Here is a 19,338-nt window from a genome sequence, read left to right as displayed (position 1 = left end):
CACAGAGGCTGACTCCTGGGCACATTGGTGGCATTGGGGGACTGAGGATGGATAGCACAGAGGCTGACTCCTGGGCACGTTGGTGGCATTGGGGGGACTGAGGATGGATAGCACAGTTGCTGACTCCTGAGCTCTTTGGTGGCATTGGGGGACTGAGGATGGATAGCACAGAGGCTGACTCCTGGGCACGTTGGTGGCATTGGAGGACTTAGGATGGATAGCACAGAGGCTGACTCCTGGGCACGTTGGTGGCATTGGAGGACTGAGGATGGATAGCACAGAGGCTGACTCCTGGGCACGTTGGTGGCATTGGGGGGACTGAGGATGGATAGAACAGTTGCTGACTCCTGAGCTCTTTGGTGGCATTGAGGGACTGAGGATGGATAGCACAGAGGCTGACTCCTGGGCACGTTGGTGGCATTGGGCGACTGAGGATGGATAGCACAGAGGCTGACTCCTGGGCACGTTGGTGGCATTGGAGGACTGAGGATGAATAGCACAGAGGCTGACTCCTGGGCCGTTGGTGGCATTGGAGGACTGAGGATGGATAGCACAGTTGCTGACTCCTGAGCTGTTTGGTGGCATTGGGGGACTGAGGATGGATAGCACAGAGGCTGACTCCTGGGCACGTTGGTGGCATTGGGCGACTGAGGATGGATAGCACAGAGGCTGACTCCTGGGCACGTTGGTGGCATTGGAGGACTGAGGATGGATAGCACAGATGCTGACTCCTGGGCCGTTGGTGGCATTGGAGGACTGAGGATGGATAGCACAGAGGCTGACTCCTGGGCACGTTGGTGGCATTGGAGGACTGAGGATGGATAGCACAGTTGCTGACTCCTGAGCACTTTGGTGGCATTGGGGGGACTGAGGATGGATAGCAGAGAGGACTCTTAGGCACTATGGTGACATTTTAGCTAGCTCTGTGACTATCAAGGCTGCACTGTGCTACATTTTGTGTGGCACCACACAACTCCCACCAAACCTACATGTCCATCTTCTTGACTGGTCTAGACGTCACTGATGAAACCTAGAACAAGGATCATTTTTGAGATTCCCTAGTCTAGAATATCTCATAGACCAAGTGTTGGTGTCAGTAATAAGACCCCGACTCATACTACTGAATATCCACCCATATCAGAACATTTTATCATTGGCTGTCCTTTGTAGTCCCGATCTCCTATAGTTTAAGGGCCATGGACTGTTGCCGGGGTAAGGAACATTTAGATGTCTTAGGCCTGGCTGCCCTGTTTTTTGGAGAGGGAACAAGTTTACTTTAAGGCTACCATCATCTTCTACTTTGGGCTTAGTGAGGAGGGGCTGAGTGCACAGGCTTAAAAGTGGCTAGTTCAGGAAGTAAGCCCCCTTCCCCTCTAAATCTACTCCCTCCCTCCCTCCTCCTTTTTTTTCCTAATTTGATTGTTCTGTGAGATTAGTTTTCTTCTATGTTTTGACTGTCACAGCAAGCGAGATAGTCTTTACCAGAAATGTCCAGGTTACCACATGCTCATCCCTCTTATAAGGTGCTAATGGCATGTTATTATAATAGGATCTAAATAATGTAAAAAATAAGGGCTCATTCAGACTGCAGCTTTTTTTGCATAGAAGAAAAAAAATTCTCCATCGAGGTACTGGATCCATTTTTAATCCATTATTTTTGGTCGGTGTGTCCATTTTTACCTTCCGTGTTACACGCATTTTTCCAAACTTTTCCAATCTATTAAACAGAAAAAAATAGCACTCAAATGATATATGGATGACATCCAAGTGCTGTCCTTTTCATTGATTAGAATAGGAGAGTTTGAGCTGCGACTTGGATTACAAAACAGAGCTTTCTTCTTGGTCTGCAAAAAACATGGACGTGTGAACAGCCCCAAAGACTATAATGAGTACATATTCTATCCATGAAAAATCTGTATGTGAAAAACGAATGCCTGAATGAGGCCCTAATACCATCTTGATACACCCACCCCCTACCTTTTAGTGGAACTAGATTTGGGTCTCTCTTGGTTCCCAAATATTCCTTAGCTAAGGGACCACAATGGAGGGATTTTGCAGGTTCTTATCAGTTTCCTCAGGGTCACCAAACATTATCACCCGCCTGTATTCCGATCTACCTCGTCCCTCTGTATGACTAAATACGTCTGCCGGAGCCGGTAGATGACATGAATCATGTGGTCATCATCCTGAGGAACCACAGCAGAAGAACCCAAAAATGAACCAAAACCTTAGAACTAAATGTCTACAGTATAGAAATTATGGAATTACATTTTGTAACCTCGATTTGCAAAATGAGACTTGTATGATCGTCGGCGCTGTCTCTTTTATTTGCTCTAGTTTTCTAAGTGAACCTGAGACTATTTATCTATACATTGACAAGAGCCAAAGGGCAGAAAGGGTGGAGATCTCTGCCGTTCTTCATGCTGATAACTCACCTTTTTTTTCTTTTTGCTTTTATATTTAGTTTTGCAGTGAGTGTGAAGCTTAGCAGTTCTTCTGTCTCTGTTACGGACGAGTCCTGTCTCCACACCTATGAGGGTTACAGCAACATGTCGTCAGACAGTGGATCCTCGTTGTCCGCAGCAGAGGATCATCTCGCCATAGATCAGCGATATCTTGTTCTACAAGGTAACTTCCATAGTTCTGTGTTTTATGTCAAAAAGTATGCCTAGAGCTCTGAGTAAATTCATGGCTAGAGTCTTGGTCGGACATATCATTGGTGCATCCTGTGTGGTTGCACAGGGGCCAAGAGGTGAGGAGGCCACTACCACCTCCAAAGTAGGTGGAATTGTGCACTATGATGATCTGTTGGGCTGCAAAGGGCCCATATATTGTTCTTGCACAGAGGCCCTCTCCTGGCTGGGTCCACCAGTGGCTAGAGTCCAAGTATTGGCTACCTCATGGTATACATGAAGTCCAGGTTGGATCTTGAGAAGAGGTATGGATTAGAGATGGGGCAAATCAATTCTCAGAATCTGGTCCAGCGGCCAGGTTAGTAATTGTGACTGCCGGACAAGAGCCCAGCAGACCACCTTCTACCTCCCGGCATCGGCAGCTCTTCTTTTGATTAGCCAACCTGGCGCGACATCACTCTGCACAGATGATGGATGCCGGGGATGCCGTCAGGTAGGAGGCGGTTCCCTGGGCTCCCGTTTGCCGGTCACAGATTATTGACATGGCAGCTGGACCTGACTAGCAAATCGTGCTCCATGTCTAGTGTGGAGCTATGCTTTCCTGTCTTCCTGGTCACATCCAATGGGTGTAAGCACCTGGCTGTCAAAATCACATGGGGCTACCGAAAAGGTCCGGTTACCAGGTCGAGCTATATTTACCCGATCCAGCTATATAGTCGGCATGGTGCATTTGTTTAGCCAAGATATAGTAAATTTTCAAGCATTTATTATAAAATTGCATCTTTGGATATTTTTGTTATTTACGAGAAAGAACTCATCCAAACATTTTCTTAGTTAGCATAAGTCAGCAAGCCGCTGTTTATGGCACTTTGTGGTCTGGAAATGACAAACAAGTTGTCATAAAAAAGGAGAAAAAGTCACATAATCCTGGCTGTGTCATGTATAATAATAAATTGTCTCAGGTAATAAGGTCACTGCTTTCTATCTTGTGTTGAATAAAGTATTCAGAAAAAATGGAAGCATAAAGGGAAGTAGTGGTACGGCTGTGGAGGTGCTTTTCTCCCAATAAAAATAATACCTTATTTGAAGAGATCCGATGTACCAGTCATGAGAAATGTAGTGTATGGAAATCAATCTGGAAGTGCACAGGGGCGTGTCAGTGCACTTGGGGGAAAAAAAAGCATCCAATACGTATTGGCACGCCCCACTGCACTTTCAGCCTGATGTGCATATGGCTTCTACACTAAATTTGTCATTACGGGCACAATAGAGGTCTTCAAACAAGAAATCATTTTTATTGTACAAGCACCTACATAGATGTTCTACTTCCATATGTAAAAACACGCTAACAGGTTCCCTTCTGGTTAGATCCTTTAAAGCTTTCACTTTATATATTCATCAAACATAACATTAAAACTATTAACAGTAGAAGTGAAAAACATTAATGATCTAATTACAATGGCACCAATAAATGGGCGAGGAAGCGGGAAGATAGGCAAGTGTAAGAATCTGAGCAACTTTGAGAAGAGCCAATTCGTGATGTATGGATGACTGTGTTTTGTGGAGTGTTCCCGATATCCAGTGTTACCAAAAGTGGTCCTAGGGAGGGCAACTGATGAACCAACTATAGGGTGATGGGAGCGTATGGGTCTATATGGGTGAGGAAGCAGGAAAATGGGAAAGCGTAAGAAACTGAGCGACTTTGAGAAGAGTCAATTTGTGATGTCAAGATGACTGTGTTTTGGGGAGTGTTCCCAGTATCCAGTGTTACCAAAAGTGGTCCTAGGAAGGGCAACTAGTGAACCAACTATAGGGTCATGGGAGCCTATGGGTCTTTGTTGTGCTTGGAAAGTGAAGACTAGCCCACCTGGTCTGATTAGCCAGTATGCACGTGTTGACCATTGTACTCATTTGAGAGCGAAATAGACATGTGAGCATCAGAATCGGACCATTCAGCAATGGAAGAAGATGGCCAGGTCTGATGAATAATATATATTTTAACGTCTTTTGGGCAGCAACGTTTGTAAGCTTCACTTACCTGGAGAGGGGATGGGACCAAAATGCACTATAGACAGAAGACAAGCCGGGCGAGGGAATGTGATGGGGCTGTGGTCTGCTGGGAGACCTTAAGTCCATGGATTCAGATGGATGTGACCATGAATCCTAAAATTATACCAGCAAACGCATATATAACCAATCCATGGGATAGATGATAAATGTATGAGGGGTTTTGGCTACAGAGACCCCCATAGATCCAAAGAACAGGACCCAAAACACCCACTGTGAATGGAGCAGTAGTGAGCATGTGTGACCGCTGCTCCGCAACAGAAGTGGTGGTCGCACATGCTCACTGACGCTCCATTCACACAGGGATGTGCTGAAGTCTCAGTAGTCGGACCCCCCCAGAGATCGCACGCTGGGTAATGGTCCCAGTACGTACAACAAAAGTAGCCATTGGAACCCATTGACTGAATTTTATTCCACATAAGTATGTTTTTTGCTTATGTTTTTGGAGATGGCGACGTTTAGTACCACATTTCCTCTATAGCGGCACCTGCGGCTGTGGGACTCGTCACTGCGGCTCTCAGATGAGTTATCCGCCACAAGACAACCCTTTTTAAACTCCGGTTGGAATCAGTTATGGAGACTGGGCCGTCCCTCCCTATTTATTTAGGACACACGCCTATAGATAAAACACATCTGCGATAAATAACAATTCGAGTGGCACTTTGACCTGGTGCTGTGTAAAAGTGTGAATCACATATCCACACCCAGCGTTCTGCCCTGATCAAAAATATTGTCATATCCCCACGCATTGATTTTAGAAAAAATATAGTAATTCTGATGGACCTAGAATGAAAAAAAACTTCAAAAACTTTACAAAAAAAATCAGGAGAAGGAGCAGCGATAAATAAGACTCTTCTGATTAGAATGGTGATTCCAGCCCCTTCATCAGAATACCCGATCAGGACTGATCGATGCTGATCAATGATAAGTATTGCGTAAATGTATGTGTGGCGCTGACACTGGCCTGACTTATGGATGCTATTTTTCTGTCACTGGCTCTAGGATATAAAACCTGTTCCAACACATTATGTGAATCCAAGCTAGAAGAGGTATGCACATACGACCGCGCTGATCACCTTTCTAGGTCATTCAGCGTGTAATATACTTCCATGTATCCTTGCAGAGGTGAAGCCCTTTACCTAGGCACTTCGGACTTGTTGGTGCTTCTTCCTGGCATCCGGCCCTGAAATATGTACCATTTATGACTGCGGAGAACATGATTCCTCCACTTTAAAGTCTAGCTATTCGCTAGGAGAAGTTTTAGGGTATGTTCACATTATGTAGATTTTGGAATTAAATCTGCTCCAAAATCCACATTAAAAACAGATTTAGAGAGTAACTGTCTTTTAATTTAATTTTTTTTTTTAGATAAATCAATAGAACAAGTGAAAATAAGAAACTTTGTAATATATCTTATTTGAGAAATCTGCTTCTTTCTCCCACAGGACTGATGTTTCTTTCTCAAAATTCTCAATTCACAGGTAAAATATGTCTTCAGTGAATACAAAGTTTCTCATTACTGAGATAGGGGATGACAGTTGGTGCTCATAAAGTTCTATGGAACTTGCAGTAGAATGTCTGCATCGTCCTCTAGCTTCTCCCTCCTCCATAGAATTTTAAAAGCACTAAATGTCATCTCCTATCTCAGTAATGGGATTATCTGTCTTCACTGAATACAGATTTTACCCATGAATCGAGAGTGAAAGATCAGTCCAGGAGGAGAAAGAGGCATTTTTTTTATTTTCATATTGCCCTTGATTTATAAAATAACAATTAAAATGGCGTATACTCTTTAAATACTCTTTGAGTAAGTGTAATTCCTGTATGAACAAACACCTATATTGCACATCGTCCAGTTTTTTTTCAATGTGAAAAAAAAAAGCCGCAGAGTGAACTACAATGAAAAACCGCCTATAGACAAAAAACATTTTATCTACCTATATGTGTGTATATTCCACTCTGAAATACAAACATTGTTTATCTGATTTCATTATTCTACATGCAGAGTGCCCTGGAAAATATATTTAATATTTTGTATACAAGCCAAATGAAGTGCATTTCCAACTCTGGTATTGGGTCACTGAATGACACCGCCCTGCAACAGCTAAAGGGAATTTGTCATCAGAATATATCCTAGTGTTTAAAGAGATACTGATATGTCAACAAATGCCATTAACCTGCAGATATGGGGTTATTCTGCAGGCTAATAGCGTTCTCACATTGTGCGACTGCAGGACTGAAAGCATCGCTGCTGGGAAGAAATGAAGTTTATTCCTCCCAGCAGCCTCCGGCTTTCAGTCATAGTGTTTTGAAAAGTATGTATTAATTGATAATAAAACAAATAAAGAAAAAATCTAAGGCAGGACAGGCTGAGCTGGGGCTGAGTGTCTTGTGCAGCTGTAGGATCAACATGACCATTGGTGGAGTCACTACGTGTTGGTTGGGGCTGGTGGGGTTACAGCTCGTAGGGGCAATCACAGAAGATGTTGGCCAGAAACATGAGAGCGTAGACTTGGCTGGCCAATAGGTGGACCTTCTCTCTGCTTATCTGCCTGTAGAGTCTGCTGATGTTTGTGGCTGCAACTGAGTCAGGACAAAGCCTACAGAAGTGGGCAGATACTGGGCACCGGTCACCCCTTGCTTACAGGGTCTGCTTCCATTGAAGATGCACCACCGGCTGTGGCTAAATCTAGGAGTCTCCCATGAGCGCTCCTTATAGGACATAGATATTTTTCAGGACCATTTTGGCAATTTGGAGCCTTGAGCAGGTTCGAGATTTACACCACATAGACATGGGCCTTTGCTATCAGTGTTGTGATATAGATGGCACTTGGTGCGACCCTGGACATCATCTCACCAGTGTTGGGTCCTCCCTGGTCCAACACTAATGTGGCATCTTCTACAAGCTGGCATCTAGGAGTCCATGTTTCCTAATGCCCAGCAACTCTGACATTGGCCAAAGTGGCCAACTAGCCCTCAGTGACTTAGGTGAGATGGATATGAGGTCCAGCATGAGTCCTTTGCAGATATGAGGTCTCATCCTACTGATCCGCTCGCCCATGTGTCTGGCTTGGCTTGTTTTATAGCACTCCGCGCACATGCAGTCTGTGTGTGTAGCGTGTTTTGTGTCAATACTGAGCTGGACAAGACTAAGGTGTGGCCATAATCAAGTTCATGCTTGTGATCCAGAACGGGAGATATGGATCGCGTCATTAACAGACACATTAGCAGCTGTTCTACTGATCTATCTGGGGTTAGGTTGGAGCACGATTACCTTTGCTTAACTTTCACTTTTATGTTAGGAAGGTAAACTATCAGTAATTCCACTTTCCATATGTATTGCCTACCAAACACTCATAGACAGGAATGATGTAGGTGTTAATATAGAGCGATTACGGGGAAAAACTGACTCCCGCAGGTGCCCTGTAAAATGGATACTTAGGCTATGTGCACACTGAGTATTTCTGTTGAGTTTTTGGAGAGGAAAACATCAAGATTTTGAGTTTTCCTGGAGGATTCTGAGATTTTCCAATCATTTTCTGGTCTGAAAATTCAGCAAAAAGACTTAAGTTTGCACCCGAGGCGTAGCTAGAGGATCAGCTCAGGGAGCGAAACATCTGAGTGGACCTCGAACCAGGTAACCCTGATTACAACTATGGTGGCGCACCTTAATTGTAGGTATAAGGGAACCTCAGCAGATGACCGCACTGTTGCTAAAAACAAATCTCTATACAAAGACCAGCACTGATATTACCACCCTATTGTGACCATATAGTGGTAGATACCAGACCTGCAGATCGTATAGGAGATCGCAGTACAGTTATATATATAGTGACTTACAGATCATGTTTTTTTTCTGATGGAGTCGTTCACTTTTCCCGTCTTTTGCACCTGGCCCAGACCGACATGACAACTTCTCCAGCCAGGACTCGTCTGCAGAGATTACAACAAAGACACATCTGACTTCTCACATTTCCAGCACCGTCCCTATCTATTGCCAACCTGCACAAACTCATCATCCAGCTGTCACCACAATACTGAGCTGCTGCCGTATGTGTCCCTATTCCACCTGCTGTTTGGCACAATAACAGTGCTCCTTACTGCCCCACATAGTAATACCCACCACTGTGCCCCATACAAAGTATAATGCCTTATTAGTGCCCTCTAGATGGTAAAACTGCCCCCTAGAAAATTAGAAAATATTAATATCTTGTGCAAATGCTTTAGAAAACAGTGTCCATATTTTGCCCCAAGAAAGTGATAATGCCCAATGTGCCCCTTTGACAATCATAATACCCTGAGTACCACAATAATGCTTTTTAAGTGCCCGAGTCCCCCCATGTACAGCTTCCCTATTCACAGTACAATTAGCCCACAGCTGTCCAATACATAGTATGGTGGGCCCACAGCTTCCCTATACACAGTATGATGGGCCCACAGCTCCTATCTACACAGTATCATGGGCCCACAACTCCCTTATACACAGTAAGATGTCCCCACAGCTCCCCTATACACAGTATAATGAACTCCTCAGTAGTTCTCACACTATATAATGGCCCCCACAGTAGTCCCCACACTGTATAATGGCCCCCGCATTAGGTCTTACACTGTATAATTGCCCTCCCAGTAATCCCCACACCATATGATGACCCTCACAGTGGGCCCGAAATTTTATAATGGCACCCACATTAGCACCACGCTATATCATGGCCACCACACTTTACGGAGGCACCCCACAGTAGTCCCTACAATGTATGAGGGCCCCCCACAGTATTTCCCACACTGTATGAGGCCCCCACAGTAAACCCCTACACTTTGATGCCTCCATATGTTTTAATTAAAATAAAAAGCATTATACACTCACCTAATCCAGAATCCTAACAAGTTCGTGTGCAATGTTCCGGAGCAAGCACTGAACATCAGAGTCCTGACATGGCGCAATGACATCACCGCACCGGGACGGTGGCGTACTGTGCGTGTGCCCGTGCGTCTGACATTATTAAAGCGCCATGCTGTCCACATAAAGGAGAATGGTAGTGCGGGGAGATCTTGCTTCCCTGCACTGCTGCACAGCTTAACTATATTGGCGTGCAAAGCATGCCAATATAGCTAACAGTGGCTGTAACTCAGAGGAGGCCCCTCTGAGCACAGGGCCCTTGGAGACCGCACGCTCCTCCCCCTGGTTTGCACAAAACCATTAGTAAACTTCCGGTTTTCTAAAGCCTACTATATGGTGCATCATTGCCCCAATGCATTATTGCAGAATTATCCAAGGGACACACTAGCACTTGTCAGGTGCAGATACAGTTGTGCTCAAAAGTTTACATACCCCGGCAGAATTTTCCCTTTCTTGGCCTTGTTTCAGAGAATATGAATGATAACTAAAAAACTTTTTCTCCATTCATGGTTATTGGTTGGGTGAAGCCATTTATTGTCAAACTACTGTGTTTTCTCTTTTTAAATCTTAATGTCCATATTTTTGCAGAACAACTATAGAAAACCAAAACCGGACAGGTCAGCCATCAGTATGCAGTCACCCTCGTCGTGCCTATGGCTGTCCCCCAATTCTGGGTGTTCCCTAATGGAGTAGATGCAAGGGGACGTCTGTAGCAGACCCATCTTATAATGGTTTTCTGAAGCGAATGTGTGACCGATGACTTGCGTTATAGATCCAGTTTTTCAGGTGGATATACTGCAATGCCAGAATCACCTGTAGGGCTTTTAGTGATTAAAATCATATATACACACACCCTTTCACATACATTTCATTGCCCTAGGGAAACAGTTTACCTAACTTACAGCAGAACTGCAGGTTTTATACCTTTTACCTTTACTTTTCAAGACTCCTTAACTCCAAATCTGTCTCAAAGAGCAGCGATGCATACACAGCTCCCATATTTCAGCACTAACTTGATAAATACAAGTTTAAAGAGGACCTATCATTTGCCATTATTATGTCATTTTTTAAAAAATTTTTTTTACCTGGTGTAAATGCCGCTGTTCTCCTGAATCCAGCGCTGTTTTAGTTTGCTCCTGCGCCTCTCCGTTCTTGAGATATGGCTTCTTCTCTGCATATAAATCTAGTCTTGATAGTCAATTGGGTGTGGTCCACAGAGAAGAGTTGATGACCATGCCCACTTGGCTAACAAGATTAGATTTATAGACCGGGAATAAAGAGAATGGAGAGGCACAAAAGGAAAACATCACCAGATTCAAGAGAACAGCGGCATTTAAACCACCTAAAAAATATATATATATATATTTATGGCAAGTGACAGGCCGTCTTTAAGGACAGATTTCATGGATTTTTTAATGCTGTTTTATTTCTTTTGATACATTTACATACAAAACAGTTCTCCAGTATATGCCAATTTATGATCTCAGAGATTCAGGTAGTAGGGCAGAGCAAACGTGGATAAAATCAATCTACTATGGCTGCCCTCGCCAGCGGCACTGCGACAGAAAATAGGCGGCATATAGGCAGTCCCCATTTTGGGTTTCTACTATGGAGTTGTTGTCAATGAGTCCGATTCATCAAGACTGGGGTTGTTGATGTGTTCGCGTTGTTGAGGAGATGAGCTGCAGTCAGACGCTCCTGATTCATGAAGAGTGCCGGATGAGTGGCTTACACCTCGGTGTGTGCCTCGCCACAAATTCAACTCCAGCCCCTACTGGAGTAAGGTTTTTGGTGAAGCGAACGTCACCGCTCATTACGAATCTGTCATGAACTGCGGTCACCAGGTCCCCATACTGCCTCGGCTCCAATTTTGTTGGAGCTGGGAGAAACTTGCATGAGAACACCAAAAGTTGCAAATTAGGCGCCTACATTTTCCAAGTTTTCAAAGATTTTACGGCAGAATTCTGGTGTGAAAGCTTTGATGAATCGGGTCCATTTTGTGTCCCATAGGGGCCTTCATATGGAAATGTATTGCAGAGTTATTCTCAAGAGTAAACCCTTCTTGGGCAGAGTACTTCCATAACACGATGTACGATGACTGATTTATTTGTCTGATTCCATATGTATCTGACAAAGAAGAAACGCTGTATGAAATCAGAAGTATATTGAGGTACAGTATGTCCAAGGATGGACTGGCCCACCAGAAAACCGGACAATCCTCCAGTGGGCCCTGGCTTCTTCAAGAGAGTTCATAGTGCAAACTTTGCAGCTGCTATGGGGCTCTTGATTGGGGGAGAAAGGTGGGCCCTCAGAATCAAATCCTCTGGTGGGCCCAATGTTCTTTAGTCCAACATGGAGTATGGCCCCATAAATTTCGATAGACAGCATATTATGGCAGATTACAACTCGGAAATTGTGTCATAATACATCTGAGCGCTTAAAGGGATTGTTCCAATTGGGCAAGTAATCACTTATCCACAGTAGAGGTGATAACCAGCTGATTAGTTGGGGTTGTCCTCTGGGACCCCCTACCGATGCCAAGAACGCTCTCTGAAGTGGCGTGTTAGAATGGAGTAGGGTTTGTCCGAAGCTGACAAAAATATTATTTTATGTGCAAATGTATAAAGCAACTTCTAAAATATAATTTGCAAAACCCACATGGTCCTGGCAGTTTGGTGTTTCTGTTCCGTGATGTGTCGTTACGGCCTTTGGTGGGAAGGAGCTTCCATCAACACCTTGACTGGTGGTGATGCTTATGGAGGGGCCGTCTGTCTGTCTCGCTTCATTAGCTAAGCCGGTCCCCTTCTCCATTACATTTACACATCATAAAACATGTTATTTTATGTTGATAAACCCTTTTGTTTCAGTGACAACACTCTTCTCCTCTGTGCATTGACTGGATACAGACCTCCTCCTTAACGTCACCTGTATTCTGCCGATGTCATGGAGGAACATGATTTGGTATGGGTATAAAACCATGTGGCTGGTTTAGTTTTCTAAATTCAGATATGTATTATAATGATCATGATTCATACGTACAAGAATAGGGCCCATGTTCCCGAGTCACGGCTTACCAGCAGCTGCTGCACTGGATCGTGCACGTAGAGATTACCTCTAGCACATCAGTGGTGGATAGGCAAGATGGAATATCTAATACACTTTTGTTCAAGCTGCCTAAAAATAAGGTGTAGATTTGGGAATGATTCATAAGCTTAAAGAATAACTCCATCAGGAGGCAAAGTCTACCCAGGGCCCCTTCCTTAACCATGGAAGATAAAATAATTTATGAAGGGGCTGATGGGTTGGTGACATGTCCTCAGTATGTGCCACCACCAACCAGCTACATTATTTATGAATGCAGCTGCTTCCTTACAAGTGTATTCCCAGAATTGAACATTATTCCCTCTCCAGCAGTTGGAATCCAGAAAACCAGGCTCTGCGATTCCCCATTTTGAATGGAGCGTTGGGCTATTTCTGGTTTTCCCATAGATAATGAATGGAGTGGAGGTCGAGCATGTGCCCCTTTGTTCCATTCCAGGTGGGACTCTGAAGAGCACTATTCTCTCCAAAAAGTATTTTCAAAATATTGCAAGTTATTCCTTTATCTATGTGATATGGAATAACTTGTTGATCGCTGTCAGCTCAACCTCTGGGACCCCTCTGGTCTGCTGAACCCAGACTTTGAAGGGAGCGGAGGTGAGCATGCTCGACTTCCCACTCCATACTTACTCTATGGAACTGTTGGAGTAAGCCGAGCAAATAGAACCAGGAGCAGGACATTGTGGAAAGATTCTTTCCACGATGTCGCTGCTCCCCTGATCGTTGGTGAGCCTGCCTGTTTGACAGCTCACCAGCGACCACATAGCGACGCAGCAACGATCCCTGACAGGTCGTATCGTTGTCGGGATCGCTGTAGCGTCGCTAAGTGTGACGGGGCCTTAAGTCCATATAATGATGATGTGTATCACAAAGTATTTTATGCAAATTCAGACCGACTAAAAGCAAACATGATGCACAGACTAATAAATCAAAGCTAGCCGGGTGATCGGACATCTGCTGCAAGTAAATTGCACAATATACCAAATATGTGACTTTGTAAAAAAAACGCATGGAACAAAAGTTAATGTGAAATTAGCATGAAACATGATGACGTAAACCACAACATATATTGGACCTCATGGCGTCATACTACCTCTTAATTGTATAGGATTGTAATATAGCCCCATAGATGTCTACGGAAATTTTGTGTACCTCTGTATTCTTGTAAGTTCCTTTTCTTGTATTATATTGCCGTTACTTTTATCACGGTTATGGGACAGGGAATTGTGTTGACCTTCTTAAGCGAGTTAACGATTTCCTGCACTTTTGGCTGTTACATTGGGCAGATAGGAATTTCAAGGAGATTTCATTTTTCCCATTCGTCAGATTGTAAGAAGAAGAAGAAGCAATTAGCTGCTAATTACCGAGAATTTCTCAGTTCCTAGCAAAACAGGAAATGTTGCCAAAATGTCCAACAGGTTTCTTCTCTACAGTTTGCTATTGTTGCTTTGAATTGGTGTCACAAATCAGCTTGTATGTCATAGAGATTTTCTCGTTCCCACAATTTACATTGCAATTACACTGGCCGAATATCGGGAACGAGTGCACCCAGGAACGCTCTTTTCCCTATAACTGGCCTGCTGTCAATCACCTGACAAGTGAGCATTTTGCTTGCCTAAACATAATTGCTATCGGTATTGTCCTGTGTAAACAGGAAACGAAAAAGAGTATGCAACACAATGGGGTCTTCCAAAATTCATAAATTGTATTGATACAAATAACAGACCGAAAAAGAAAAGTAAAAACCCAAAAGGTATACAAACATGTCCCACAGCTTATAATAAAGCTGAGACACCCCAATCCACTCGTAGCACAGATATGTCTTGAAATACCCTCCTGTGTAAACAGGTGAGGTGCTACCGATAACATAATAATCTATGTGCACAGAACTATCGCATTAGCAATTGTCTTCCTGTCTAAGACGATTATGGACAACCACCGATCGTCTTCTTATGTAGCCGATAGGCGGTTGTTTAACAGCCCCAGTCGGTCAGTGTAAATTAACACTAAAGGCCTCATACATATTAGACTAATGTTGACCGAACCTGCTGATATCGACAGTCTAATATGTATGGGCGCCCCCGGTCAAACGATTGTCGAGAAAGTCAGACTTTGGACTGATGATTCTTTTGGTTCTCTGGGAGATAAGTCACAGCCAGAGATGTCTCTCATAGAGAACATAGGAGCTTTCGGCAGAGTGAGCGCTCCTGTGTATAGGATAGTCGGGTGAAACAACTGTCAGGCGAGTAGTGGACATCTGTCTAAAGTGTATGGGTTGCTTTAGTCTCCTATCAGATCTCTATATATATACAGTACAGACCAAAAGTTTGGACACACCTCATTTAAAGATTTTTCTGCATTTTCATGACTATGAAAATTGTACATTCACACTGAAGGCATCAAAACTATGAATTAACACATGTGGAATTATATACTTAACAAAAAAGTGTGAAACAACTGAAAATATGTCTTATATTCTAGGTTCTTCAAAGTAGCCACCTTTTGCTTTGATGACTGCTTTGCACACTCTTGGCATTCTCTTGATGAGCTTCAAGAGGTAGTCACCGGAAATGGTTTTCACTTCACAAGTGTGCCCTGTCAGGTTTAATAAGTGGGATTTCTTGCCTTATAAATAGGGTTGGGACCATCAGTTGTGTTGTGCATAAGTCTGGTGGAAACACAGCTGATAGTCCTACTGAATAGACTATTAGAATTTGTATTATGGCAAGAAAAAAGCAGCCAAGTAAAGAAAAACGAGTGGTCATCATTACTTTAAGAAATGAAGGTCAGCCACTGCGAAAAATTGGAAAAACTTTGAAAGTGTCCCCAAGTGAAGTTGCAAAAACCATAAAGCGCTACAAAGAAACTGGCTCACATGAGGACCGCCCCAGGAAAGGAAGACCAAGAGTCACCTCTGCTTCTGAGGCTAAGTTTATCCGAGTCACCAGCCTCAGAAATCGCAGGTTAACAGCAGCTCAGATTAGAGACCAGGTCAATGCCACACAGAGTTCTAGCAGCAGACACATCTCTTCAACAACTGTTAAGAGGAGACTTTGTGCAGCAGGCCTTCATGGTAAAATAGCTGTTATGAAACCACTGCTAAGGACAGGCAACAAGCAGAAGAGACTTGTTTGGGCTAAAGAACACAAGGAATGGACATTAGACCAGTGGAAATCTGCTTTGGTCTGATGAGTCCAAATTTGAGATCTTTGGTTCCAACCACAGTGTCTTTGGGCGACGCAGAAAAGGTGAACGGATGGACTCTACATGCCTGGTTCCCACCGTGAAGCATGGAGGAAGAGGTGTGATGGTGTGGGGGTGCTTTGCTGGTGAAACGGTTGGGGATTTATTCAAAATTAAAGGCATACTGAACCAGCATGGCTACCACAGCATCTTGCAGCGGCATGCTATTCCATCCGGTTTGCTTTTAGTTGGACCATCATTTATTTTTCAACAGGACAATGACCCCAAACACACCTCCAGGCTGTGTAAGGGCTATTTGACCAAGACGGAGAGTGATGGGGTGCTACGCGAGATGACCTGGCCTCCACAGTCACTAGACCTGAACCCAATCGAGATGGTTTGGGGTGAGCTGGACCGCAGAGTGAAGGCAAAAGGGCCAACAAGTGCTAAGCATCTCTGGGAACTCTTTCAAGATTGTTGGAAGACCATTTCCGGTGACTACCTCTAGAAGCTCATCAAGAGAATGCCAAGTGTGCGCAAAGCAGTCATCAAAACAAAAGGTGGCTACTTTGAATAACCTAGAATATAAGACATATTTTCAGTTGTTTCACACTTTTTTGTTAACTATATAATTCCACATGTGTTAATTCATAGTTTTGATGCCTTCAGTGTGAATGTACAGTTTTTATAGTCATGAAAATACAGAAAAATCTTTAAATGAGAAGGTGTGTCCAAACTTTTGGTCTGTACTGTATATTGATGGATCCCAACAGATTATGTTAGCGTTGATATATTCTTCTTTGTGGTCTTCTGTTCCACTGGTGAAAATGTCTACTGGCTTTGTTACCAAGACACTGATTTTGGCCTTGTTATGAGGGCACTATAAGTAGCTTTGTTATGAAGGCACTGTTATGAGTGAACTATGGCTGTGTTATGAAGGTACTCTGGTTGACTCTGTTCTGGGGGCGCTGTAGTTGGCTGTGTTATGAGTGTTGACTATTATGAGAACACTGTGGCTCTATTTTTGTGGCACTGTGGTTGGGTCTATTTTGAGGGCACTGTATGTTGAGGATATTATCGGAATACATGGTGCTGCTATAGTGTCCAAATGTGGTAGATCCTGATGGAAAAGGAAGATCTGTGGTCTCAATAGTCTAAAGCTGGCTGCTCCCTGTGACTCAAGACAGATGTCCCACGGTTTATAGGTCTCCACCTCGTAACCAGAACAATCATTGGAAGTATTATGACTGCTGTGATGGGATCTCCTCGGATTATCATGGATTTTCTCAAATCAAAGATTCCTCGGTAACAATGGGTCTTTGTGCACCTTTAAGATGTGAGAAGTAGTAAGTGTTCTGACAACTTTACAAAGAGCAAATGCAGTTTCATGTCCTAACCATGGTTCTAAATGGATTATTAGGATTTATTAAGTTGTTTCAAGAAATTTATCGCTATCCTTAAAGTTGTGATGAGATCCATCCTGATGATGTTGATGTGAAACCAAGATGATTCCAAGAGGTTGGCTGCTAAAACTTCTATATATTATAATCATCAAGGGTTTGTCTCCTCTTTTTAATGGAGTACAATTGCAAAGGTGCTTGTAAAAAAAAAAAAAAAAAAAAAGTACAGTACATGTTAATAAAAATCCTATCCGTTCTCAAGAATGGAGGGATTTATAATTCTGTAGTTTACCCTACCTAATGGGCAGTAGAGGCCAACTCTGCAGCAAACAGAAGTGGCCAGTTTCTGAGGCAAGTAGTGTAGCACTTACAAGCTCTTTGCCATAGAGTTTGCAAGTGCTGGTCTGAAGCTGGCCAGATTGCTGGATCTGTGCTCCTCCTACGCTCCAGAGGTAAAGTTGCCTCTGCTTGCAATATGGGAGAGTGGACAGTGTGCTTCAGCAGTGAAACTAGGCTTCTGATCCAAATTTGGTGATCGTCAGGAGCAAGTAGGAAGTTGGCAGACAGAGGAGCGGTTTGCTCCTGAACAAAGAACATGAGACCACCACTAAAGGGGTTGTCCCCTTTTAGAAAACTTTTCCTAATATGCATCAATATAGGTCCCTATACATTTTCTGAAAGAGGACAACCCTTTTAGCTGATGTGTTTTACTTATTGTAACTTGAGATCTTAAGTAAACATTCCCATGATGGACATTTATGGCGTATCCTCAGGAGAGACACTTGTCCTACCTTTGAGACCGATATCTTTATTGCGAATGAAGGTCCACCAACCCCAGTCCCAAGTGTGGAGGTTACGGCAACTTTCCTCTCTCTCTATTCACATCTATGAAAGTTATGGACACAGTTGAGCCCACTTGTTGGGGTCGTCTACAAGACTGTGGAGTCAGTAAGCCAAACCTCCGACTCCGACTCCTCAATTTACATGACACCGACTCCACGACTCCGACTCCCTCATACACGGCTCATGTTTAAGTGATAAATTTACTGTCGCACAGATTCATCTCAGCTAAAAGTCTAGACCCTTATATCAGGAATAGGACAGACGTTTATAGGACATTTCATAACTTTCCCAAATTCTTAGGAAAAAATATTCCCCACAAACTGCATTGAATTACTGTTCCCAATTTTAGGAGTTGGAGTCGGTCCATTTTACCACGACTCCACAGCCCTGGTTATCTATCTGTTTTTTTGTCCATAGGTCCTGTCTGGTTTTGCAGTTCAGCCTCATTCAAGTCACATGGTGGCTTCTGTATGGTTAGTCTATAACGGCAGATGGGTTTTAAAGATTTTTTGCTTTTTGTTTTACAGCTGAACAAGAGGGAACTCAGAAGAGAACTTTCTCTAACTGGATCAACTCACAACTGTCAAAGGTAATAATGATTTACTAATGATTTCCTCACTTTCCATCAATGACCAGTCCAAGGGCAGTGGCTTATCTTTATAAGGACAAAAAATCTTTATCGGCTGATCACTATATTCCTCCCGATCAGCCATTAGAGACTATAGGAAAACTGATGCCTAATCATGTTGGAATGTGGAAGTGGTCACATAAAGGGGCTTCCTGGCCTAATTTGGCCATACACATTAGATACACGTCTGCCAAACTTGTTGGTTTGAGTGAGACTGGCCAACCATCTAAAGTCAGTGGTGGAGTTATTCTATGACAGATTCCCAGGGAAGCAAGGTTTGGATAAGTTAGATATTAGATCCTTTTGTTCTTAAGTGAGATAAGAACTGTTTGAGTATTTGGGGGTTAGGAGGAATGGCTGTCAGCCCAATGAGTGTTTGAAAGCCAACTATTTAACCCTTTCCCCATGTGTAATGTACATGTATTTCAAACACCAGGAGGGGGTCAATGGACAGACACAGGAATTGAGCACTCCCCATACCCGGTAGACACCAGCTAAACTAAACAGCCGTCACTTGACCCCTGAGGAAACTAAAAAATAAAAGAAAAATTAAATAGGTTGTACTGCTTTTTAGTTGTTTTTTACTGT

At 43.4% G+C, this 19,338-nt stretch overlaps 1 protein-coding gene across 7 annotated transcripts in view; it reads left to right on the top strand.

Moving 5' to 3' along the window:
• SYNE2 (spectrin repeat containing nuclear envelope protein 2) overlaps positions 1-19,338 on the top strand; it is a 327,838-nt gene that overhangs the window by 26,259 nt on the left and 282,241 nt on the right. For all 7 annotated transcript variants that reach the window (XM_073638692.1, XM_073638693.1, XM_073638690.1 and 4 more), the window contains exons 2-3: positions 2,465-2,628; positions 18,650-18,711. In XM_073638692.1, coding sequence (XP_073494793.1) covers positions 2,465-2,628; positions 18,650-18,711 — 226 coding nt within the window. The remainder of the gene's footprint in view (positions 1-2,464; positions 2,629-18,649; positions 18,712-19,338) is intronic.

The sequence above is a fragment of the Phyllobates terribilis genome, unplaced genomic scaffold (assembly GCF_046119375.1).
Source record: "Phyllobates terribilis strain yellow unplaced genomic scaffold, ASM4611937v1 Scaffold_7__3_contigs__length_470593459, whole genome shotgun sequence".
Taxonomy (NCBI): domain Eukaryota; kingdom Metazoa; phylum Chordata; class Amphibia; order Anura; family Dendrobatidae; genus Phyllobates; species Phyllobates terribilis.
Note: the sequence above shows the minus strand (reverse complement) of the source record. Positions and strands in the feature narration are given on the sequence as shown.